Source organism: Mustela nivalis (genome assembly GCF_964662115.1).
Source record: "Mustela nivalis genome assembly, chromosome: 8".
NCBI lineage: Eukaryota > Metazoa > Chordata > Mammalia > Carnivora > Mustelidae > Mustela > Mustela nivalis.
This window is the reverse complement of record NC_139027.1, coordinates 115,788,216-115,813,891: the sequence shown is the minus strand read 5'-3', so window position 1 is coordinate 115,813,891 and position 25,676 is coordinate 115,788,216. Positions and strand designations below refer to the sequence as shown.

The 25,676-nt window shown below is 46.3% G+C and overlaps 1 protein-coding gene across 2 annotated transcripts in view; it reads right to left on the bottom strand.

Moving 5' to 3' along the window:
* Window positions 1–3,022: 3,022 nt before the first annotated feature.
* Window positions 3,023–25,676, bottom strand: part of UBOX5 (U-box domain containing 5) — a 35,700-nt gene continuing 13,046 nt past the window's right edge. The window contains exons 2-5 of one of the 2 annotated variants that reach the window (XM_082744557.1): window positions 11,270–11,364; window positions 8,371–9,571; window positions 6,296–6,457; window positions 3,023–3,786 (exon numbers count right to left, since the gene is read on the bottom strand). In XM_082744557.1, the coding sequence (XP_082600683.1) occupies window positions 3,578–3,786; window positions 6,296–6,457; window positions 8,371–9,571; window positions 11,270–11,323 (1,626 nt within the window). In that variant the 5' untranslated portion in view covers window positions 11,324–11,364 and the 3' untranslated portion in view covers window positions 3,023–3,577. The remainder of the gene's footprint in view (window positions 3,787–6,295; window positions 6,458–8,370; window positions 9,572–11,269; window positions 11,365–25,676) is intronic. The other variant, XM_082744558.1, reaches the window with a different exon arrangement.

Genomic DNA, 25,676 nt, shown 5'->3' with positions numbered 1-25,676 from the left:
AATACGGTAAGGAAGGGGCGCCTGGGTGGCTCAGTGGGTTAAAGCCTCTGCCTTTGGCTCAGGTCATGATCCCAGGGTCCTGGGATGGAGCCCTGCATCAGGCTCTCTGCTCAGCAGGGAACCTGCTTCCCTTCCTTTCTCTGCCTGCCTCTCTGCCTACTTGTGATCTCTGTCAAATAAATAAATAAAATTTAAAAAAAGAATGCGGTAAGGGAAAGAGTAAGCAACAGACCCACACAGCATGTATACACATTTTCCCCCTTATAGGAAGATATTGTAAGGAGGTTTAAGAAACCCAGAATGTTCGTGTGGTCCTGTCTCAATAATATAGTTGTGGGTAGCATTGTCGTGCTATTGGCGCAAACCTTGGAGAAAACTTGCCGAAGGCCTCCAGTCTGCCTCTTCTTCCTTCATACCCTGCCACTCTGGAGATCTTGGCACCGGTCTAGACTGTGGCACTTCTTTGTAAGAGAGGGAGTGTGTTACTGCGGGGTGGGGCCCCGGGCTGTGGCCTCCACAGGTGGCCAGACAGGGCATCTTTGGCTGATTCCCAACCCAGCCAGCCCCCTTCAGCCTAGAACTGGAAGGAAAGATCTGCCGGAGCAAGCGGGCCAGAGGCCAGGTGGGCCAGCACAGGCTGCAGAGGGGCTGGGGGGCAGCTGGGAGAGGGCAGGGGGCGGAGGGGGGCACCTGCAAGGGAGGGGACAGCACCGAGGCACCCCGCCCGCAGCCCTCACAATGGCATTGGGCCCAGTATCACAACCCCACAGGCAGGAGGCAAGCAGCCAAACAGCGCCTGGAAGCCCAGCAGGCAGCAGCTTCCTCCAGGGGCAGGTCTCTTTGTCTGCAGACCTACTTACAGCAACCCCTGAGGCAGAAGGCTGGTTTCCTGGGGGATGGAAAAGCTCCTGGTGGCGGAGCGGCCTCAGACTGGAGACCCACAGGCCACCGTGCAGCTGGGAGCTCGGGGCCCCAGGTGCTGCAGGGAGCTGCGGCCCAGCTGCCAGGAGATGGAGTTCTCCTTGAGTACCGAACAGATGCTCATCTTCTTCCTAGCTGTCTGGTTCTTCTACTTCTTCTTCCTTCAAGACTTGTTCTGAGCAGGCTTCCCTCCCACTGTCCCGGGGCTGGCGGGCCAGAGCCCCGAGCGAGCTGGCCCAGTCCCTGAACAGAGGCACAGAGCGGCCAAGGACCGAAGCCTTCCTTAGATCCGCAGGGAGGATGGCCAGGACGTCAGGTGGCCCTGCTCCTCGGAGATGCAGATTCGGGGCCCAGCCTCTTGCTCGTGGACGGCTCCACACCCCACACAGGCTTGGTGTCGAGTACATGACAGGGGAAAGCGGAAGACGTGCCTCCGTGCGACCTGTGGCCGGTAGACAGAGCAGCGGGCCACATCAAGGCTTGATGCTCCAGAGTCTTCCCAGAGTCAGTGGGGCCCAACTCCGTGCTCCCTGTGGAGCTGTTCTGTGCCTGGCCCGGGGCGCTGCTGAGAAATAAACTGCCCTCTGAGCCTCGCTGGCAGCAAGAGAACTATTATTCCCATTTTCTAGGGGAGAGAATCAGCCCAGCAGCGCTTAGTGCTATTTCGGGCAAGGGCGGAAAAGACCACATCCTTTGGGGGGACTCTTCAGAATAAGATAAAGGGGCACCTGGCTGGCTCAGTCAGTAGAGCATGTGACTCCTGATCTTGGGGTTGTGAGTTCAACCCCCACATTGGGTGTAGAGCTTAAAAAACAGTAAGATAAAAAGGGATGCATGTCCAAGGATGTGCGTGTGGCTCCACCTGGGCACAGGACAGCAATTGTCCTCCCCAGTGGCTCCCCAAGCCTGGTTTCCCACCAGGGCCATCTGGAAATAAAAGCTGGTTTGAAATGCAGATCACCAGGCCCCTCCACAGGTGGGGAGGCAGCTCGGCCCTAACCTGGGCATGCCTGCTGCAGGAACCACGTTGGGGGTGGGGGGGAGCAGCGGCCTCTGGCCCCCTGGGGTGAAGCAGACAGGATGCCCCCCTGCCAGGGGGATTCCTGAGTGGTGAACCGGCTCCAGAGGGCTGAGTGGGCTGCTACCCTGCCTGAGGCCACCGCTGGCTAAGGACGTGAATGGCCCCACCCCTAGCACAGCTTCTGCTACAAATGCTGGGTGGGGCTTTTCTTACAATACAAGGAGGCAAAGAGGGTAAGACAAGAATCTGGAATAGCTTAGACCTTTAATGTCAAAGAGCACCCAGGAGCCTCGCTAGCTAAGAGGAAAGCCCACCCGCGCAGACCTTGAAGTCTCAGGTGAGGCTGTGTGAAGGGAACGGCCGCAAGACGGCAGAGGGAAGGAATTTCTTCTGGGGACACGCAAATCCCCTAGGAATCTCTAGCCCCTACCCCAGATCTCTAAATTCCTGGCTCTGGACTTGAGTCCAAGAATCAGAATTTTTAATTAGCTGCCAGTGTAAGACTATAGCTCTGCCTCCTTCCCTGTCTCCGCCCTGGGACAGAAGCGGCAGCAGGCCTGTGGGGGGGGCGGGCAGAGAGCAGGCAGCTGGGATTTCGGGGCAGCTTGAGGCCCCTTAGCCTGCCCACGGACTCACAGGGGAGTGGGGAAGTGCCTGGTGCACTTTCACACAGATGTTCTTGCAGGGACTAGAACCTTCCACGCAGTCAACAGTTGTAAGAGTACAGATTACCCTCGGACTCCACAAACTAAACTCTGCATGAAAAGAACGCAGCTTACTTGTTCAAGTACTTCTCCTGACAAGGGCCCTGTGTGGCAAAGCTCCGTCGGCCTCAGAGGGCAGAACTGCCAGCTGGGCTGAATGCAGCTCAGTGGGTGCCCAGCCTCCCCACTCGCTCCCACACCCATGTGCAAACCCTCACACGTCAGATGCATCTGGAAACGTGACTTCTCATCCCTTCAGGCTACGGACCTGAATTGCAGCCTGACTGGGTTGCCATGACGGCTTGAGGCTGCCCTGTGACAGCCTCACTTTGTGTGGGTGCCGGTGGGGGACAGACGTATGACAATAGATAGGCACTTTGTCAGGAGGAAGCCCACAGTGGACAGACGTCAACCATCACTTTATTAAGGCTCGGAGTGGTCTGCCAGTCGGGGGCTGAGTCATTCACTGAGACCCCCGCCACCGAGCACTCCCGGGTGACACCGAAAGCAGAGGCTATCTTCGAGATCCTGAGCCACGGTCTGTTGTGCTCCACTCACACCCACCCTGCAGGGCCGGGGTGTGTGTGCGGGCAATGTGGGGGGCCCCGGCTGACTCTCACAGCCCCTGGGCTCTGGCGGGGGTGGGGGGGGTGACAGGGAGGCTCAGGAAGGCAGGGATAGGTCCCCCATCCCTCCCAGCCCAAACTATGGCTTTGTTATCCTATTGCCACTTGAGCAGGAGAAGAGTGCCCCCTCCTTCCCTGCACTCTGGCCCTGGCCTGGGTGCTACACTGTGGAAGGAGACAAAGGGAAAGCCCCTGGGGAAGAAAGGGCCCCTCTGTGCTTAGGACCTGGCCAGACCTCAGGGATTCTTGACCCCATTCCCTCAGTGACTCCCCTTGGTGGGTCTTCTCAGGCTGAGGCTGATCACTCAGAAGTGGACCCGCAGCACGTCCTGGCTGGCAAACGGTTGCTGGCAGGCTGTGCAGGCCATGGGCAGGGAGCGCTGCTTCTCACCCAGGCATGGCCGGCATAGGAGGTGGCCACAGGGAAGCTGGTACACTGGCTCCTTTTTGAAGTAGGGAGAAAACACTCTTTTGCAGGAGGCGCACTCGGGGCCTGGGACGCTCCCAGGCTGCTCTGGTAAATTAGGGAGGAAAAGAGGCCAAGGTTAGGGAAAGGCGCCCCCTGCCCCCTGGGTCAGGCTCCATCCCAATGGCCAGGCAGATGCCTGGAGTGGGACAAGAAGCTTCCTCACCCTCCACCCCTGCCGCAGCATAGGCTTTATCCCTCCCGCGGCCACTTCGAACTGATCTGGGAGGACAGGGTCTTGGGGAGCCTGGGAACCTGGGAGGCCTCCCCTCAATGATTAAATCTTGGTGCTCCAATAAGTGCTCAAGAAAGAACTGGCTTCTGAGGGCAGGCAGGTCACACCGAGCCCTCCCTCCCGGTCTCTGAGCAGGATTTACTTTCCACTGGGACAGGCTGCCAAGGTCAGAGTGGGGCACAGCTCATCTTGACAACAAAACTAAGAGGCAAGAGGCCGCAAGACAAGTAAAAAGCAGAAAGGGGTCAGGTACAGCAAGGCCACCCAGGTCCCGGGAGGAAGGGGGGAACCAGAGGGGTAGGGCTGAGGTCTGTCTGCAGCGGAACTGCCCGCTGGGCCTGGCATCTGCTTCTCTTCAGCCTGGCAGTTCCCCTCTGAGCTGCCAATCCCCTTCCTGCGCTGCAGGCGCTCTCTTTCCCAGCTTCCCTCAGGAGGGTGCCTCAGTCCACACCCCTCTAGAGAAGGCCAGGGGGGCCTCTTGGGGGAAGAAAAGGGACTAGCCATGCAGAGAAATTGATAGGAAGTACAAAGAATGGCTGGTCCAGAACCAAACCAAACCAAGAGAATAGCTGGTCCACAAAAGAAAGACAAGACCCAGAGGTGTGATGTATGAGACTGGCTTCAGGCGAGACTGCAGTGGGGGGCAGGCTGGGGCACACAGGACTTCACAGGCAGCAGGATGATTCCAGACTCAACTGGTTGCCCTGAGAGACGTCTAAGAAGTACAGTGCCACAAGCTGGCTGACAGCACACGAAGACCCCTCTGCCCCCTGGGAGCAACAGGCAAGGGTGGCTGCCAGGGAGCCGCAGGGCTGCTGCAGGGCGTGGGGGGGCACAGCACAGGCGCCGGGGCCAGGGGGCAGCAGAGAACAGGGCTCTGAGGCTCACCCGGAGGAGTACCAACAAGACTTGAGGATGAATGAGTATCAAGAATGTTGAAGGAAACCAATGATGATGTCCGTATTACAGACCTGACCAAAGGGCAGAAGAATCTGCTCTTTTTTTTTTTTAAGATTTTATTTATTTGACAGAGAGAGATCACAAGCAGGCAGAGAGGCAGGCAGAGAGAGAGGAGGAAGTAGGCTCCCTGCCGAGCAGAGAATCTGACGCGGGGCTGGATCCCAGGACCTGAGATCACGACCTGAGCTGAAGGCAGAGGCCTTAACCCACTGAGCCACCCAGGCACCCCGAGGCTGCTCTTTATCAGCACTGGGGTTATGGCAGGTGCAGGGAGAGCTCTGGAGGGTGTTTGCAGTTCTGAGTTAGAATTTCACCCAAGAAATATCCATGAGTTTCTCATGGGGAGGGGCCAGGCAGCTGTCAGGGAGGCTGGGGTTTGAGCTCCAAGGAGAAGGGGCTACAGGTGAGCAAGGGCAGTCACCGGCCGATGGGCTCATGCTGTGATGACAGAGAGGACAGAGAAGAGGGTCCAGGACCAAAGTCTGGAAGAGGAGGAAGAACCAGCAGTGGAAACTTCAAAGGGATGGTGGAAAAGGGAGAAAAAGAGTGTACCATCTGAAGGCCAAGAGAGAAGGAGTTTTGGGAAGGCGGGGCTGGCTGGCCACATTAGACACTGCTGAGAGGGTGAGCGACCACTGGGTCTGAAGTTCATGGAAACCACTCGTCACCTGGACAAGAAGGTTCTGGGGCCCAGCCAGGATGGAAACATAATCAGAGAGATAAGAGGGGTGGGGATGAGAAGCAGAAGAGGTAAGATGGCCCAGGATCCAGACAAGAGAATGGCCCAGCTCTGGATGGGCAACAGGAACTGAGCGTCCACCTTATCATGAGCTTCTTCAGCCTTCATCCCATAAAAACTGTCCCAGCATTCCAGCAGATTCTCTCACTTTATATCCTAGCTGAATCTATCTAATGTGGTCCCAGATTCAGGGTAGGCAAAAACTGGCTCAGTAAGCCGCCCAAGTTCTTTGCCGAAACACCAGGGAAAATGTTGACAGGAAGGGACGAAGAGGACAGTCCCAAACTCCCCCCACAGTTACATGAAATAATCCACCCAGGTATCAGATGGGAGACAGACTAGATATGAAAACTAAACAAAGAAGGACAAACGTGAAACACCACAGAGCTGCCAAGCCCTAAGACCATAGAATTACTAAGACTTAACCAAAGAAAGCCTTTCTTGTGAAGAGTTACACTTCACAGGAACCCCTCAACTCCCCCTGGAAAAGGAAGGAGACCAGAGTCTCCGTGAGCCCAGGTGCCAGGGTTGAGGAGGCCAGGCATGGCGGTTGGCAGAGACCCAGAGGCAAGGCCCAGCCTCCCGTCCCAGGGCTCCCAGGAGATAGATGGGGCCTTGGTTACCCGAGCAGGAGCCTGGCCTCCAGGAGGTGCTGCTTTCTCTTGTGCCCAGGTGCTGGAGCTGCCCCCTGGTCAGCCGAGCTGTGAAGGAGGGCATGGAGCCAAGGGTCGACGTCAAGGCAACTTCCAAGCTTTGTGACAGCTTCTGCTCATGGGACACTGGACCTGACAAGAGATGCACAGACCACAATATCCAAAGAGAGGTTCAGCAAAAGAGAAGAGCAACCATAAGTCCGTGAAGGACTGACTACTCAAACGGCACTTCCAGCTTCAAATGGACACAAATGTGAAGCACTTCCCCTCTTCCCCCAGCAATGTCCGCTAGTGGACTGTGATGACCGAATACCAGCAGGTAAAGCCCCACCCAGCTTTCCATGGTTCCTGGGCTCTGCTCTAGCTTTCCTCTTCCCAGACAAACTGCAGGCCAAGCCCGGGCCACCTGGTGGCTCCCCTGTGGAACTGCACCCTACTTTCTGTAGGTCTTGCAGGCCAAGGAAATGACAGGGCAAAGGCCCAGCTTTGTGCCCCTGCTCCCTGTCCACTCCTTCACCAGCAGCCTTTCCTCGTCTCCTCCCTTCTGAGGCCCCCGCCACTCCGCAGGGTCATTGGCTTGCACCTCTGGGCACTCGTGTTCTCTCCCTCCTGCTGAGTAAAGCAAAGTGGTCATTACCAAGCGGAATAACAGAGACCTCACTCTGCCCACACCCTCTCGGTGTGGTCCACAGAAAGCCCACCAGTGGGTTGAGGGTGAAGACACCGGGGGAGGGGCACAGCTGTCCAAGAAAGAACCCAGAGACCCACCTGGTAGCAGGGTTCACAACACCACCCTACAGCAGGGAGTAGAAGACTGTCTACAGTTTGTAGGACTTGCTTGGGGCCCTAAAGCATGGGTTTGCACTGTCCTATGTCACCAACAAATCTGTCAAGGCCAACACCACCAGAGACCTCAGAGACATCAGGGTCTAAGGATCTTTCCTTGTCTTACCCTGCTGTACCTCAAATTCTTCCAGGAGTTTCTGAGAGTCATGTTAACTAAAACTTATACTCAAAACCAGATATAACCTTTTAAGCATGCTATTTACCTAGTGTTTTTATAATAGAGGAAATTAGAAGAACGATAAAATCTAAACAGACTAATTTTCATAAGGAAAAAGAAAGTGTCAAAGAGCTACTACCTTAAAAAGCAGGTGGCATGGACAGTCACGGGCCAACTCTACCAGATATACATAAGAGTAAATGATCCTGATACTATTATAGTGTTCTAAAGTTTAGTAAAGGAAAATTTCTTAATTCTTCATATGGAGCAAATAAATCTTTTATAACAAAACACAACCAAAGTTGGCATGTGCCCATGCATACATACACACATACACGAGAGTCCAAATTATCCAAAATAAAAAACACTAGCAAACAGATCCAAGCTGAACATGAAAAGAAGCATGACCAAATGGAGTCTCTTCCAGGAATGTAATACTGGCTCAATATTCAGAAGCCTATTAATGTATTTTTTCACATTAAAAGAGCTCAGGATGAAAAATCGTAGCATTCTCTCCATTGACACTGAAAAGGCAGTAGACAAAATTCTACCACAAATCTTCAGTTACAAACATTGAATAAAAACAAACAAATAAACAAAAAAACCACCACTGAACAAAACTGGAACCAGTGGTGTGGGAGAGTGTCTGAAATGGTTCCCAATGAGACCCGCCTCCAGATACTCCTGCCTTGGGTACCCCGGTACCCCCTCCACTGCAGTGTGGGCTGGCCTTTATGACTCGTCTCTAACAGAATATAGCAAACATGATAGGATGTCGACTGGGTTATACAAGACTGTGACTTCCATCTTGTTTGCACACACTATGACCGTGGCTGCGGAAGACCCTGAAGCAGGTGTCCCTGCCAAACCACGCCCGGACTCCTGACCAGAGAAGCTATGAGGTCACACATGCGCGGTGCTTTACGTCAGTATGTGTGGGGCGAATTTAAGGTGGCAAAGCAGAAAGCACAGGGTGACGGTGCCAAGCGTCACCTGGGAAGCACGGGGATGACCATGGACATGGATGTAGAATGCGGAGTACCTGTGGAGCAGTCCATGTGTGTCAGGCCCAGCTCACTGGCAGCTTTCATTTTCTTAGCAGTGTGCTCTGAGGTAGTGGGTGAGACCAGAAGGCTTGTGGTAGAAAAACAGGAAGTGTTGATACCGAGGCTCCCGTCTGGGGTGCGTTCGGCCTGCTCCATCCTCCTCTTCCGAGAGGGCAGAGCAATGGAAGACGGTGTCACCGCCAATGCAGTCTGTGCTCTCCCGAGCAGATGGCAGCCAGGGATGGAGTGCTGGAGCAGAAAATGGTCGATCCGGGCCTTCAGGGAGGGATGAGGCAGGGGCTGAGAATGTGGGGTAAAGGCTACCCCTGTGAAAGGGTCGCTGGGCACGCGGCCCCACACGGCTTCGCTGCGATTACATTTCTCCAGCGTGCTCTGGTCAATGACCTTGCCTGAGGGCAGCAGCATGGGGCAAGGCATGATCTCCAGGGTGATGGGATCCAGGAACTCCTCGGGCACATCCCGGATCACCTCAGCGAGCTCCTGCAGGCTAGAGGGGGCCTGCTGGCCCTCAGACAGGCCTCCAGGATCACAGTCACTCTCCATGGGCAAGGCTGGGGCCTGCAGAGCCAGGTCCTGAGGGAGACTCTCAGAGGCCAGCAGCATGATGCTGTCTATCACCTCCTGAGAGCAGGTTTTGGCCGGCTGGCCCCACACTTCTAATCGTCTAATGCAAGGGATACCGCTGCCTGTCACGTGGGTGATACAGATCTTGAGATGGGCCACGTGGCTAAGAGAAAGGCCCCCTTTATTCCAGAGCTCCTGTGTCACGACAGCAGGAGAGGGGAGTGTGGCTTCCATTGGGCCAAAAGGTGGCCTGGCCTTGAAGCCCCTGTGGCTAAACACCACTTGGCTCTGGTTTTTCAGTAAGACTTTGCCTACCAAGGTGAATGCCTCCTTGTCTGGGATGGATGGCTCGGCCAGGCCCGGGGTCCGGCACTCGGGGGCATTCCAGGATGCTCTGCCGGACGAGGCAGATGTGTACATTTCCAGGCCTGTGACATTCTGGCCTCCCCCCACCGCGAGGTCTATGTTAATCCTACAGATTTCCACACTGAAGGGAAAGGAAACTGTCACATAGACTGGTGGCTTAATGAAATATTCTGTCCTAAAACCACGACTTCTCTTTGTGAGGTCTTCAGAGATGAGATTTTCTACTTCGTAACCATCAGCTGATATCTAGAGTTAATGACAAACATGAAATGCATTCATTTGATGCAATCCAAACAAAGACAACTAGTTTTCAAGAACTTACCACTTCTAAGAAAATTATTTAAAGAAAATATTAAGTTCCTCATTTAAAATGGCCTCTATTACACCAAATTCTCCTGTTTTTTGGGGGGTGGAGGAGGAGGCATTCAAAGTCAGGTCAAAGGCCAAGGGCAATTTGTTCCCAAGTACAGCCCATCCTTAAAAAATACGAACAACTGGAATGCCTGGGTGGCTTAGTCGTTAAGCCTCTGCCTTTGGGTTGGGTCATGAACCCACTGGCCTGGGATCAAGACCTGCATTGGGCTCCCTGCTCTGTGGGAAGCCTGCTTCTTCCTCTCCTACTTCCCCTGCTTGTGTTCCCTCTCTGTCTCTGTCAAATAAATAGGAGGAATCTTAAAAAAACAAACAAACAAAAAAAACCCCCCAAGCAACAGAACTGTTCAACCCAACCAAAAATCCCTTCAAAATAAAAGAGCAGATAAACTAGTGGGGTTTTTTTTTTCTTTTTAATTTAAGAGGATGAAACCATAGTGTCTTATGGGAAAACAAAGATATTCATTAAAGTTCTTAATTTTGTATTTGGACTCTACCAATTATAACAGTTTCCCTAGCAAGACACAATAAACAATCTTCTGGTACATCTGTGATTGTTGGAACTTGGTTAAAAAAATGTGTGTTCAGAAATAAGGACCACAATACTGTGGGAAATCCAGAAAAGTGAATATGCTATGGGGGTGGGAGTATGGGTAACTTTCTCCCATCTTAAATTTCTAGTATTTGTTATAACTGGTAAAGATTTTAAGATACAGATACCCCACCCCCAACCCTGGGCATCTGAAAGTTCACATCACACCACTTTGCTTTTATAAAGACCTACATTAATACCTGTTTTTGCTAACCAAAAGAAATCCAAAATTCAGAGACTTTTTGCTTTTACAAAAAAAAAGTCATTATTATACTAACATAGGTCTTTTGTAAAATCAAAGTGGCCTAAAGTGAACTTCTGGAAAGCAGGGGATACTCTTCATCTTATGCCATTTCAGCTTATGAAAGGTTTCATAGGAATGTTCTTTTCAGATAGCAGAGAAGGGCGGGGGCGGGGGTGGGGGGGACCTGTATCTCTGTTGGAAGAAATCAGTTTCACAGTCTGGGAACCTGAAATAGTACGCTGTGTGCAGAAGGTCCAAATTAAGGGAGGGTTCAAATTTCCCCTTGCAGTATCCTTACACCTTGTTCTGGGCTGTGGAAAGATACTGCCTTTGTACAAAAGGGGAAGCAGCTTAATTCAGGTAATAAAGAAGGAATCCAAATAACAAATACAAGCCATTATTTCTCGTGTGAGAATTAACTGGGAAGAACGGCAGGGGAGAGACAGTAGCTCTCTACCTTCACTAGGACTTTGAGCAGGATTAAAATTTATCATCAGAGGGAGGAGCACAATGAACATGACCCTCCAGAAAAATGACCCACAGCTCACCTTCTAACAGTGTTGTATGACTCTAGAGGGGCAGCCTGACCCATGCTTACCTAAGTATCACCTGGTGGGATCTGAAACAGAGAAGGTTGCCACGACGCCTAAATCAAGTCCACGTATACAAGGTAGGAGTGGGGAAAAACAAGAAAAGCAGCCCATCTTATACTTATGTGCATACTTGTTTTGTTTACCTTGTTGCAATAAATTCTTGGTCTGAACTGTGGGAGGCAAAGATTGATGACCATCTTTGTGGCTGAAAGGGTAGCTTCCAAGCATCAGAAACAACCTTCAATAAAAAACAAAACTTGGTATTAGACAAGTTAAAGTTCAATTCTAAACTTTAAGGAGTTGATTCCTAAAGGAAGAGAACCAAAAAGGGTAACAAGGACTTCCACGCACACAATCATGGTCTCATCACATCATACATATGATGCTAGGGAAGAATGAGTCACCGAAAAATTGCAGAGGAGCCTTTTTTTCTTTTTTTTTTTTTTAGGTTTTATTTATCTAAGTAATCTCTACCCCAGGGTTCGAACTCACAACCCCGAGATCAAGAGTCCCACGCTCCACCGACTGAGCCGGCCAGGGTACCCCAGAGAGGAGCCATCTCTTGCAGCCTGTGCAGCTTGGCCAAGACTGACAGCTGGACCCTGTGGAGGCAAGGGACTGTCAGCTCTGCAAGGGGCTCCCCACAGGAAAGAGAGGGTCAAAAGTGGCAGAGCAAAGAGAACAGAACTACTCAGCCAGAGGGTTCCAAACGGAACAGGTCACAGAAAATAGTCATAGTGGTAGGCATCTTTGTCATTTAACACCTGTTACTGTACTTTTATCTTCTTATTAAAATGAAAACAATTAGAAGAGTCTGAAACACCACCACTGAGAAACAGAAAATCTTAGACTTGGAAAGCACCTTAAAAGCACATCTCACCCGGAGCACCTGGGTGGCTCAATGGGTTAAGCCTCTGCCTTCGGCTCAGGTCCTGATCCCAGGGTCCTGGGATCGAGCCCCGCACTGGGCTCTCTGCTCAGCAGGGAGCCTGCTTCCCCTTCTCTCTACCTGCCTCTCTGCCTGCTTGTGATCTCTCTCTCTCTCTGTGTAGCAATCTTAAAAAAAAAAAAAAGTGGCAAAAAAGAAAAAAAAGGACATCTAACCCAAACAGCAATTTAATGACTAATGTCCAGGATAGGGGAGAATGGATGAAGGTGGTCAAAAAGTACTAACATGTTAGTTACAAGTTACAGGTTCTGAGGAGGAAATGTATAGCATGGTGACTATAGTTAACAACACTTCACTGTGTATTTGAAGGCGGCTGAGAGGAGACCTTAAAAGTTCTCATCAAAAGAACAAAAGTTAGGGCGCCTGGGTGGCTCAGTGGGTTAAGCCTCTGCCTTCAGCTCAGGTCATGATCTCGGGGTCTGGGATCGAGGCCCGTATCAGGCTCTCTGCTCAGTGGGGAGCCTGTTTCCCCCTCTCTCTCTGCCTGCCTCTTGGCCTACCTGTGACCTCTCTCTCTCTCTCAAATAAATAAATAAAATCTTAAAAAAAAAAAAAAAAAGAACAAAAGCTGTAACTTTTACCTGCATGAGGTAATGATTGTTAACTAAACTTACTATTGTATTTTGTATTATACACAAATACTGAAATCATTATGTGGTACATCTTTTTTTTTTTTTTTTTTTAAGATTTATTTATTTGACAGAGAGAAATCACAAGTAGACAGAGAGGCAGCCAGAGAGAGAGAGAGAGGGAAGCAAGCTCCCTGCCGAGCAGAGAGCTCGATGTGGGACCCGATCCCAGGACCCTGAGATCATGACCTGAGCAGAAGGCAGCGGCTTAATCCACTGAGCCACCCAGGCGCCCCCATTATGTGGTACATCTTAAACTTATTCAATGTAATATGTCAATAGCTCAATGAAACTGGAAGAAAAACAAAGATCAATGTCCAATAGCCTTTGGTACTCTTTGTGCAGAAGGAGGGAAGCCACTAGAAATAGCCCTTCTAGCGGCAGGCCTTGCCAATGGCTCTGAACTCCCTGGATGAGGCCAGCCAGGCATTCTATGTTTTTCTATCTGGCAGACAAGACAACAAAAACTGTTAGCCCAACAGGGACAGGGCCATCATCTGGGGTCTGTATTACCATGAACAGCACGTGCCTTTGACTCAGGTCATGATCTCAGGGTCCTAATATCAAGCCTCACTCCGGGTTCCCTGCTCAGCGGGAAATCTACATCTCCCTCTCTGTGATCTCTCTCACTCCCACTTTCTCTCAGATAAAACTAGAATCTGGCATGGAATCAACATGTTTATCAACATGGAATCAACTTGTTTACAGAATTCTTATTTTTCCCCAGGGAGGACTATGTTAACAATGTCTCCAGCTTCTGACACCTGTCTTGTTCTCCACAACTCAAAAATGAGTGTATGTGGAACTACGCCTGCAAATATTCTCAGAGTCCCTAAATGTGCCCCCACTTGGCCAGGAAACCAGAGTGCATTCAGAGTAGCACTGCCCTCAACTCTCCTGCCCTATTAGAGCAGTGGCTTCTTGTTAAGTTTTTCGGTTTTGTTTTCAATGTACAATTAATTCACTGACTTTAATTGAATATAGAAGTAGTAAAATGAATATAAAGCCCTGACCAAGGAAAGAAAACACTTCTGGAAAAGCCAGCCCAAAGGGCCAAAGGAAAAGATGATAGTGACACAGAAGGTGACATAACACATGTGCAAGTGCAGGGCTGGGCGGGCCCTGAGCAGATGGTGAGGTTAGCCACCGCTGTAGGTCATCCTCCTCCCAGCTTTGTCCTGATGGGACAGGGCTTTGCTAAGAACAAGCAAAGAGACAGAAACTGCATTATTACATCAAAATTCGGGGAGGTGGTTGAGATGAGCCCCTCGTCTATAATCACCACCACCCCACTGTCCACTTCTTAAGCCTTTTCTCTCTCCGACTTTCAGAGACAAAAACAAACCCAGAGAAACACTGTCAGCTCCCTGAAGTGTTGACCTGATTTTCCCAATGGGAGACAATGATTTCACTAACCTTTACCTTTCTTTTTTTTTTTTTTTTTTTAAAGATTTTATTTATTTATTTGACAGACAGAGATCACAAGTAGGCAGAGAGGCAGGCAGAGAGAGAGAGAGAGGGAAGCAGGCTCCCTGCTGAGCAGAGAGCCCGACGCGGGACTCGATCCCAGGACCCCGAGATCATGACCTGAGCCGAAGGCAGTGGCTTAACCCACTGAGCCACCCAGGCGCCCCTAACCTTTACCTTTCTTTCTATCTCCTTGTTATCTTCTTGGGACGCTTCATACTGTGGGCTTCTAATTTTCATTTATTCTACATATCATGAAATTCATTTCTCTGAGAACTTAAATGCCAGGACCAGAACAAGCCGGGCAGGGGGTGCTCTGGAAGCCATGACGAAGGGCTTATCTGTGAGTATGAAGGCAAATGGAAAAGTCTTCAAAACTATCCAAGGACCCAACTCAGTCGTAAATGGCACTGTGAAAGGAAGTTGCCGAGAAGTGACTACCCTCGGGACTACCCTGCCCTTTGCCTTTAACACTGGCTCAGCTATCACCCGATACTTGCTCCCGTGGTCGGACTGGAGAGGTGACCAGAATGAGGGCAAATAGGGCCTCCAAACCTCATAACTTAAAAAATCCCACTTCAGACACCTGAGAGGGGAGACTCTGACTGTCCCTACAATCTGTAGGACAATTTACAAGGTTTTTTCTGCACTGGGTCTCAGCCAACACAAACAACTCCTAGTGAGTCATGAGACAAGGATCCTCTAGTAGCAAAATACAATTCTGGCTAGAAAGGCACATACATAAAATGGCTTAGAGGACGCCCTCAGTTCTAACCTTACTAACTGGTTAGCCCTCAAGTGGATACTAATGTCCTTAGTTTGCAGATGAAAACACTGTGGCTTAAAGAGAGGTGAAGCCCAGCTTCTAAACCTTCCAAACCACGCTGGTTACTATCTACTTGGACATCATTTCCTAGAAGGATTTACCAGGAACTTTTTTTTTTTAATATTTTATTTATTTGACACAGAGAGAGAGACAGCGAGAGAAGGAACACAGGCAGGGAGAGTGGGAGAGGGAGAAGCAGGCCTCCCACTAAATAGGGAGCCTGATGCAGGGCCCAATCCCAGGACCCCGGGATCACGACCCAAGCCAAAGGCAGACACTTAACCACTGAGCCACCCAGGTGCCCCAGGAACTTTTTTTTTTTTTTTAAGATTTATTTATTTGAGAGAGAGAGAGTGTGTATGTATGCATGCAAGCAGAGGGACAGGCAGAGGGAGAGAATCTTCAAGCACACTCCCCACTGAGGGTGGACCACCCCTCCACCCTGAAGCATGGAGCCCGACATGGGGCTCAATCCAATGACCCATTAAGTCATGACTGGAGCCAAAAGCCAGAGTCGGATGCTTAACTGAACGATGCTTAACCCAAGAGCCCCTTACCAGGAACTTATATGGATACTTTGCAACTTTGGGGTTTTTTTTTTTTTTTCCCTCTTACTTAAGTCAGGCTTTCATACCATTAATTTCTTAAAAAATCAATTCTCCCAAAACCTAAATTAATGTGGCTATCCTCTACAATGTAGAAATTTGGAAACCTTGACCTTGACAGCCCCTTCCATGTACTGGATCAAGCCTCAACTTGTTTTTCTAGGAAAATCTTTAGACAAGCTAGCTCTCTATTCAAGCATCTTACCTCATGAGGCTTCTCAAACTAAGAGGCTGTTAATGCCATTAGCCAAATATTAAAGTGTATGGACCTACAGCTGACCATAGTTTACTTGTTCTCCACAGAACTTATCAAAATCTAATTTGAGAGAATATTTACAGAGACTGTTCAGTCCATCCACAGCAAATTCTCTGTAATGCTAGCCTAAGCAGCACCTCTCGTTTCCTGCCTGGCTCCCCCGTAGCTGGGGCATTCATATCCCACACCACCATCAGACAGACTGCTTAGCAGTGTGGACCCATAGCTGGAGCAAAAATAAATGTAATTTGCTGATAAAAATTTGGTGGCTTGTCTGTGAAAATTCACAGGACACCACATTAGCACAACACATCAACCAGGAATCATAACTATGGTCTCTATAATGTGCCCCCTCCCCAGCACCACCTCAGCGCAGTGTATGGGACCTTCCTCACGTCCATACACAACCATCACCACACTCCTCAACCCGCCACCAAAAGCCTGACCAACTATTCACTCCTGTGTGGCCCATGAGCAAGGAATTTCATAAGAAACACCTCTATGAAGCTGACTGCTGTTTTATTAGGTTGTCAAGATGATCCTTCTTTACTCTGCGTGGTATCCTCTCTTTGAGACCCATGAGAAAATTCTCTCTGGTGTCAGTACTAGGAAAAGTTGTTTTTTCCTATCAACTCAATATTTTATGATACAAACATGAAATATATATAATTGATCATGATCCTTTCTCTATTTTGGCTGCTGGAAAGCTCAGAATAAATCTGTGGCCCATCCCTCTAGATTTCCTTGCCTGAATCCTTCAGTTATTTTTAGGTCATCATGTATATATACTTTGAAAGTGAACTTAAAATCATTATGAAACAAGACAGAGTACAATTAAGAGAGTAAAATTAATAGAGTAAACCTGCCCCTATTCCCTGCCCCACCGTTCATGTTCTCTCAAATAAATAAAATCTTTTAAAAATCTTAAGTCAATTTTTGTCTTAGTATAATTTTGACTTTTTTTTTCTTTTTAAAAGATTTTATTTATTTGACAGAGAGACAGAGCTGGACAGCACAAGCAGAGGGAATGGCAGAGAGAGAGGGAGAAGCAGGCTCTGCACTGAGCAGGAAGCCTGACACAGGCCTCGATCCTAGGACTCTGGGATCAGCACCAGGGCGGAGGCAAATACTTAACCATCTGAGCCACCCAGGCACCCCTTGAATTTTTTTCTTAAGGGGTCCTCCATGTTTCTTGTTAAGGTGCCTATTTAGTAATAGAATTCTTTTATCTCATTAATTATTCTAACCAGTTCTGCTATATAGAGGAAACTTTTTCACTTGGATATCTATTATAAGTTCAGCTATCTTATTAAAACAATTGATTTTAACAGATTTTCAGTTTATTTCAGTTTATGTCAATAATAATGACAACCCCTTTCTCAAAACAGTGACCCTTTTGTCTCCCACCTTCATTAGTAAGAACTTCCAGAATTACATGAAATAATAACAGAGCTACCAGGCTTGTTTTGTCCCATTAGAAAATCCTTCTAGTGTATCAGCTTTGAAATAATGCTGATTGAAATATTCTTTTTATGTTAATAAAGCATTCTAATTTCCAGAGTTTTCTGAAAATCAGGGATAAGCTTTCAATTCTGATTTCCTCTATATACTGAGTTTTATTATTTTTATTATCTGACAGACTAATGAGAGATAGCACATTTTTCTAATTTTAAACCATCCTTTCATTCCTAGGATAGGCTCTATTTGGTTGCAGCAGATTGTTCTTTAAATGTTTTTCAAATTCTACTGAATTTGATTGCTCATATCTAATTTTAGATGAGATATCATTGCACATTCATATAACATTTATAAGCCCTGTGCTAGACACTGGAATACAGAGATAAAAGTGAAATGGTCAGGTGATGAAACTATTCTGTATGATACTGTAATGGCAGATACATGACATTAGGCATTTATCAAAATCCAGAGAACCACAGAACACAGTGACCCTTAATTTTCATGAAGTTTAGTTAATAATAATGTACAGATATTGGCTCACCAAATATAACAAATGTAACACACTAATGCAAGACGTTAGTAATAGAAGAAACAGTATACAAACAAGAGGAGGTACACAGGAACTCTACATATTATCTGCTGAACATTTTGTAAACCTAAAACCACTCTAAAAAAATAAATCCTATTTTTTTTTCATTTTAAATCTTTTTTTATAAAAAAGATTTTACTTAGGGGCGCCTGTGGCTCAGTGGGTTGAAGCCTCTGCCTTCAGCTCAGGTCATGATTCCAGGATCCTGGGATCGAGCCCCACATCGGGCTCTCTGCTCAGCAGGGAGCCTGCTTCCCTTCCTCTTTCTCTGCCTGCCTCTCTGCCTACTTGTGATCTCTGTCAAATAAATAAGTCAAATCTTTAAAAAAATAAATAAATAAAAGATTTGACTTATTTATTTGAGAGCGAGAAAGAGCACAACCATGGGGTGGGCCAGAGAGGGAAAAGCAGACTCTGCTCTGAGCAGGGAGCCCGATGTGGGGCTCGATCCCAGGACCTCAACACCACGACCTGAGCCAAAGGCAGTTGCTTAACCAACTGAGCTATCCAGGCATCCCTTAAATCCTTTTTCTTTTTTTTTAACCTTTTTTTTAAAGTAATCTCCATACCCAATGTGGGGCTCTAACTCACAACCCCAAGATCAAAAGTCACATGCTCTACCGACTAAGCCAGCCAGGCACCCCTAAAAACCTATTAATAAGAAGAAGAATGGTGGGGAAAGCAATGGAAACAACTTAAACAACTGGAAATCCAACTGGAACAAATGACTGTGCATGGAAGAAGAGTGGCAAAGCCTTCTGAAAACATCTTACAAAAGATAGTATCTGTTTCTTTGGCTAATCGTGATGTCCAAACTGCAGGATTCTACAGGAGGTTGGCTGCCATCGAGGTCTTCATGTGATCTTATCACCTCTCTAGTTCCAACACCCCTGATCTTTTAAGGTCAAGTGCCTCCTGCCTTGATGCTTAATCCAGAAAAAAAGAATGGCTCAGCTCCACATATGAAAATCTGAACAGCTTCACCCAGGAAGACTCTCCTCAGCCCTGCCTGGGAAACTGCCATGTTACCTGAACTCTTGCAAATACTTAAAGTATTTACTTATACATTTACTCCGTTAAATACTTACAAATGAGAGTCTCCTTTCCCAACGTTGGCATATAAGAACAAGAGAGACTGGGTCTGAGTATAAATTGAGGGCCACAGATCACGCCTCAATTGCTCTGCAGTTCAGAAAAGTAGCCTGGAGCCAGATAATGGAGGCATTCTAAGACAGCAAGATAATACAGGTTTATAAGCAGGTAACAAGTCAATTGTCTTTTTTTTTTTTTTAAGATTTTATTTATTTGACAGAGAGAGATCACAAGTAGGCAGAGGCAGGCAGAGAGAGAGGAAGGGAAGCAGGCTCCCCGCTGCAGAGAGCCCAACGTGGGGCTCGATCCCAGGACCCTGGGATCATGACCTGAGCCGAAAGCAGAGGCTTTAACCCACTGAGCCACTCAGGCGCCCCCAAGTCAATTTTCATTACAGAATTTTTTTTTTCCTTTCTTAAAGTATTTCAGATAAAAAGGTAAAGAATATAGGGGCGCCTGGGTGGCTCAGTGGGTTGAAGCCTCTGCCTTCGGCTCAGGTCACGATCCCAGGATCATGATCCCAAGGTCCTGGGATCGAGCCCCACATTGGGCTCTCTGCTCAGCAAGGAGCCTGCTTCCCCTTCTCTCTCTCTGCCTGCTTCTCTGCCTACCTGTGATCTCTGTCTGTCAAATAAATAAAATCTTAAAAAACAAAACAAAAAAAAGGTAAAGAATATAGTAAACACTCTTAATACCCACCATGTAGCTTTAGCAGATATAAACATTTTGCCATGCTGCTTCTCATTTCAGTGTTAAGAACAAAATTGAAAAGATACAAATAAAACCCAAAACTAATCCTATTTCTTTTCCTTTTTCACCAAGAGGCAAACTCTATCCGAAGTTGGTCTCTTATTTGAATCAGTATTGGTACAGGTGTATCTATAAACAGTATGCAGTGGTCTTACGTATTTTTAATGTACCTTAATGATATTATATTCTATGCACATCCATCTCACAACTGGCTTTTCCATTCAGCATTATTATTCTAAGGCTTTCCATGTTGAAATGTGGATATCTAGTTTATTCATTTTAACTTCTTCATAGTATTCAATTGCAGGACTAAAATAGTGTATTTTTCAATTGCCCTCGTATGTTGTTTGTAATTTTTTTACTGTGAAAAAAATGCTGTAATAAATATTCTCTATAAGTTTTCTTGTGGAAAGAAGAAAAAAAAAAAGAAAATATGGATGAAATGGTCCTGTCCTCGTCTTGAGGCACAATGGACTTCCTTCCAACAGTGACTACAGAATATAAAAGTTTGAAACAGAGCTTTCTGCAAATGACATTCAGAGTAGGGAAGGACAGCCTAGGTGAATGTTTTCAATCTGTAGTTTTGAAATCAAGTTATGGGTTGAAAAAAAGAAACATTAATTGAAAAAGAAGATAAAATGTCAAAATGCACATAATATGGACATTATTTCATGAAACTTTTTTTTAAGGATTTTATTCTAAGTAATCTATACACCCAACATGGGGCTTGAACTCACAACCCCAAGACTGAATTGCATGCTCCACTGACTGAACCAGCCAGGCACCTCTATTGTATGAAACTTTTGTTTGCTATACACAAATACATATAACAAGTTATATTCTAGGTCCAATATAAAATTTCTTATTTTGGCTCTTGGTGAAAAAAAAATGCAAAAACACTGACCAAAGGTATTTGGTCCCCAAAAATTCAGGGAAGAATTCACAGGAGTAATGTTTGAAAGGGAGACAATGAAGATGACATCATGGACAGCTCTGAAATGGGACAGAAACTTCCTAATAATGGTATGATGGACAGTATGTACTTGACTATGGGAGTAAGGAGGCAAGAACAGGAATAAGGAAGACACTAGGGATGCGGACCAGTAACAGTCAAGGCATAGAAATGGGACAGTGAGGCTGGTTTAGGAAATGCTGAATATACCACTTAGCTTCTTAGAACAGGATGACGCAGGGCTGGAAACAGATACAGATGGGGAGGGCCCTGGATGTTACGCCAAGGAGCTTAAGACTACCTGTGGTCTGAGGTAGTGTTTTTCTCCAAAATTGCAGATCAAGAATCAAGAACTCACATTACTGAGGCATAATCAGAGTGAGTCTGTTTGTTTTTTTAAATTAAGAACAGAGTCAGAGTGCACCATACATGAAGATGGGCAGTGTTTCATGAAACTTTTGAAATATATAATTGAAACTATATTTCTTCCTTCCTTCCTTCCTTTTTCTTTTCTTTTTTTTTCTTTTCTATCTATTATCTATCTATTATTCTGAGTTAAGTAATCTCTACGCCTGACATGGGGTTCAAACTCACAGCCCCAAAATCAAGAATCTCATGCTCCACCAACTGAGCCAGCATCATCAGTCTGGGTTTTGGTATAAAAGGCATTTCTTACAAAGGACTATGATTTTAAAAAAAAAAAGTTTGAAAGCTACTGGTCAGAAGGAAGTCATAGAAGTCTTCTAACCAGACAAAGAAATGACACTAATGAAAAACCTGCCATTAAGCTCCTAGATGACAAATCAATTCTGAACCACTTAGAGGCAATTCACCCTTCAAGGGGTTCCTGCTATCTTTTTTTGTACATGAGGGGCTATCTTTGCAAATGGCTTCCTGAAGGCATCAAAGTACAACTAATAAGAAATACACTAGCAATCTCAATTTCTCCCTGGGCTTTTTCTTCCTTTAATTTTTTTCTTTTTGAGGGAGAGGTATCCTTAAAGAGGAGGAAGGAGGAAAATGAACTACGTATAACATATTACTGTCTCACAAAAATTTCAAAGCTACCTTCAAGGAAGTAATTAAAAAAAAAAAAGGTGAGTTTTTTTTTGTTTTGTTTTATTCTGTTTTAAGTAAACTACACCCAGTGTGGGGCTCAAACTCATGACCCTGAGATCAAGAGTCGCATTCTTCAACAACCCAGCCAGCAAGGTGCCCTAAAAAAACCTTTTGCTTCTAAAGATTTTAATTAAACTTTTTATTTTAGGATCACAGCAGATTCACATGCAGTGTAAGACACAATACAGAGATCTCATGGACCCTTTAAGCAGTCTCCCCCAATGATAACACCCTGCACAGCTACTGTATAGTGTGTCACTGGCAGGAAGCTGGTAACAATACACTCCATGATTTTATTCAATTTCCCCAGTTTACATGTATTCATGCACACGTGTCTGTGGATTTGGTTCTATGTAATGTTATCACATGTATAGATTCATGTAATTAATCACTACCACAGCCAAAATGGAGAACAGTTCCATCACAAGAATCCCTGGTACTGCCCTCTAAGAAGCCTTTTATTTTAAAGATTTTAAAGTAATCTCTACACCCAATGTGGGGTTCAAACTTACAACCCCAATATTAAGAGTCACATACTCTACCCACTGACCCAGCCAAATCCAACTACTCTATTACCACAGAAGTCTTCAAGTTCTTTACCTAGATATAAGGCAAAAACTAGGCCCAGGGTCAACTCAAGGGTCCAGTGTATCTCACTACCCACACTGGAAGAAACACTTGAGTGACATGTTTATTCTTGGTGTACCTGCCACTTAAATGATAAATATGACTAGGTACAAAAACTGCAGAAGTATGTATGTGTATATACAGATAGATGGATAGATAGGCACAAAATATCAAAAGTATTATGATCACACACCTGTCAAAAATTTGTATTGGGGCACCTGTGTGGCTCAGTGGGTTAAAGCCTCTGCCTTCAGCTTAGGTCATGATCACAGGGTCCTGGGATCAAGTTCCACATTGGGCTCCCTGTTCAGCAGGGAGCCTGCTTCCCCCTCTCCCTCTCTGCCTGCCTCTCTGCCTACTTGTGATCTCTCTCTGCCAAATAAATAAATAAAATCTTAAAAAAAATTTTTTTTATATCTAAGGGGGTGGCATACCTAAGTACGCTCAGTCGGTTGGGCATCTGACTCTTGATTTCAGCTCAGGTCATGATCTCAGGGTCCTGGGATCAAGCCCCACGTGAGGCTCTATGCTCAGCTGGGAGTCTCCTTGAGACTCTCTCTCCCTCTCCCATTGCCCCTATCCCCCTTGCCCACACTCTCAAATAAACATAATAAACAAATCTTTTAAAAAAATCTTTATCTAGGAATATGTACACATGTTAAGTTTGGGAAGTAATGGTGGCTATGCAGAAACTCAAAATATGCAACATCAGAGTGGTGGGCTACCCGTTTTCCCCTTTTGTATGTTAAAAGTACATGTAAGTAGTTAAACAATTGGACTGGGTTCCTGGGGTTGCAGGATGACACCAGAGAGGACTGAAGGTGAGTAAGAGTATTTCTGGCAGCTGACAGTTCCTATAGGACTGGATGGCCAGATGGAGACAGACTTTTCTCCTCTGCTTCCCAGTATTCAGGCTGAATAAGGGAATGCAAGGGAAGGGCTGAGAAGGGATCCAGGAGTTGGGTGATTGACCACATGGTCAATCTAGGACCGACGGTTTTTCCAGAATGTGGAACTTTCTGTGTTAATACCAGAAAAGTTACAGGCAAACTGGGACAAGTTGGTCATCCTATCTGGAAGGTTTCTATCTGCACTTCCTTGGAGCTTGAAGCAGCTAAGTAAACCTTTTAGTGGTTAAGGACTCAGAACATGGGGGTAGGGAAGTACAGAGAGATGATGCAGAAGAGAATAAGGTGACCATGACACTTTCTGAACACCTGAGCATCCATCTTCCTTTGGCCTAAAAAGAAGATGCCATAGCTGAGTTACACAACCTGATCTTTGAGTCACACGAAAATGTAATGGAAAGTAATTCTGGCAGATACACATATTTTAAAGACTAGGCTCAAACAGGTTACAGGAGAAAAAAGGGAAGAAAGATTACCTGTCAAATAAGAGAAAAGCATTTAACCTCAAAGAGTGGGTGGAATACCAACGCACTGAGCAATTTTATAAATTGGGCACTTCAGCTTTTAAAGAAGTACAATACTTCTTATAATTTCTAAATTGAGTTACTTGTCCATCCATGAAAAAAATGTGACTTGTATTCATTTTTCTCAGAGCTGGTTAAAATGAAAGACAGCTGTCCAAGCACATCCCACACAGTGATCCACCAGTGAGAGGTGCACAGAAGACCAGGACACAGGGGTGCACCCAGAAAAAGCTTGCAGTCCTATATGCTTGGAGCAACCTTCAATGGCTTAATATGCGCAAGGCACTCTGCTAGGCACAGGCAGACACAACTTCTACTTTTAAGAAACTCACAGGCTCAAATCAAGGCACAGATGGGTCTCTTATGAACAAAGCATTCTAATACCATTTACTTATCACCTTAATAGCAGGGTCTGCAAAATTCTACCGGAACCCAAGCGAAGCAGCCATGTTCTTCATGTATAAACCCAACTACTGGACCTTACTGCATCTGATCTTGCCTCTCTCCTGAATGCTCTACTTATCTCTGACTACTAGACCCTTTCCTCAACATGTTAAGTCTCTTCTGCCCTAAACAGCCCACTCAAAAAATCTTGCCTTGCTACTGAATTTTTCTTATGTTGCCAATTTAGCAAATAAAAATAAAAACTGCACACTTAGATCTGAAAATCAGATAAACAATGGATTTTCTTCTTCTAGTGCAAGAATGTCCTGTGTACTATTTGTGACATATGCTAAAAAATTATTTATTGCACATCCAGCAAACTAAGAACAGAAAGGAACTTCCTTGACATGATAAAGGGTATTCATGAGAAACCCACAGCTAATATATTCAATGGTGAAAGACTGAAAGAATTCCCCCATACGATCGGGAACAAGAGAAGGATGCCTACTTTTACCACTTCTATTCAATTTCATATAAGAAGCTCTAGCCACAGCAAGTAGGCAAGAAAAAGGTCTCCAAAGTGGAAAGAAGGAGCAAAACTACCTTTATCTATAGATTATACGATCATATATACAGAAACTAGTACAGAATCAACACACACACACACACAAACCGTTACAGCCAATAAAAGAACTAGGCAAAAATGCAGGATAAAGCATCCATTTCTAAGCATTAGCAATGAGCAATTCATAAAAACGTTAAAATAAAAATTCCAGGGGCGCCTGGGTGGCTCAGTGGGTTGAGCCTCTGCCTTCGGCTCGGTCATGATCCCAGGATCCTGGGATAGAGCCCCACATCGGGCTCTCTGCTCAGCGGGGAGCCTGCTTCTCCCTCTCCCTCTGCCTGCCTCTCTGCCTGCTTGTGATCTCTTTCTCTGTCAAATAAATAAATAAAATCTTAAAAAAAAAAAAGATAAAAATTCCATTTATAATGGCATTAAAAAGAATAAAAATATTTAGGAATAAATGTGACTGGGGAGATGCAAGACGTATACACCAAAAACTACAAAGTATTGCTAAAAGTGAAAAAGATCTAAATAAATAAAGACATCTCCTATTCATGGTTTAAAGACTTGGTATTATTAAGACTGAAAGATGCTAGGGGTGCCTGGCTGTCTCCGTCGGTAAAGCATGTGACTCTTGATCTCAGGGTCATGAGTTCAAGCCCCACACTGGGCATGAAGCCCTTTTTTAAAAAAGAGAGAGAGAGAGAGAAGAAGAAAAGTAAGATGCTTAGCATCATTAGTCACTAGGGAAATACAAATCAAAACCACAATGAGATACCACTTCATACTCACTAAGATAGCTATTATTATGTAGCTCGCCCTGCTTGTGTTCTCTCTCTAATAAATAAAT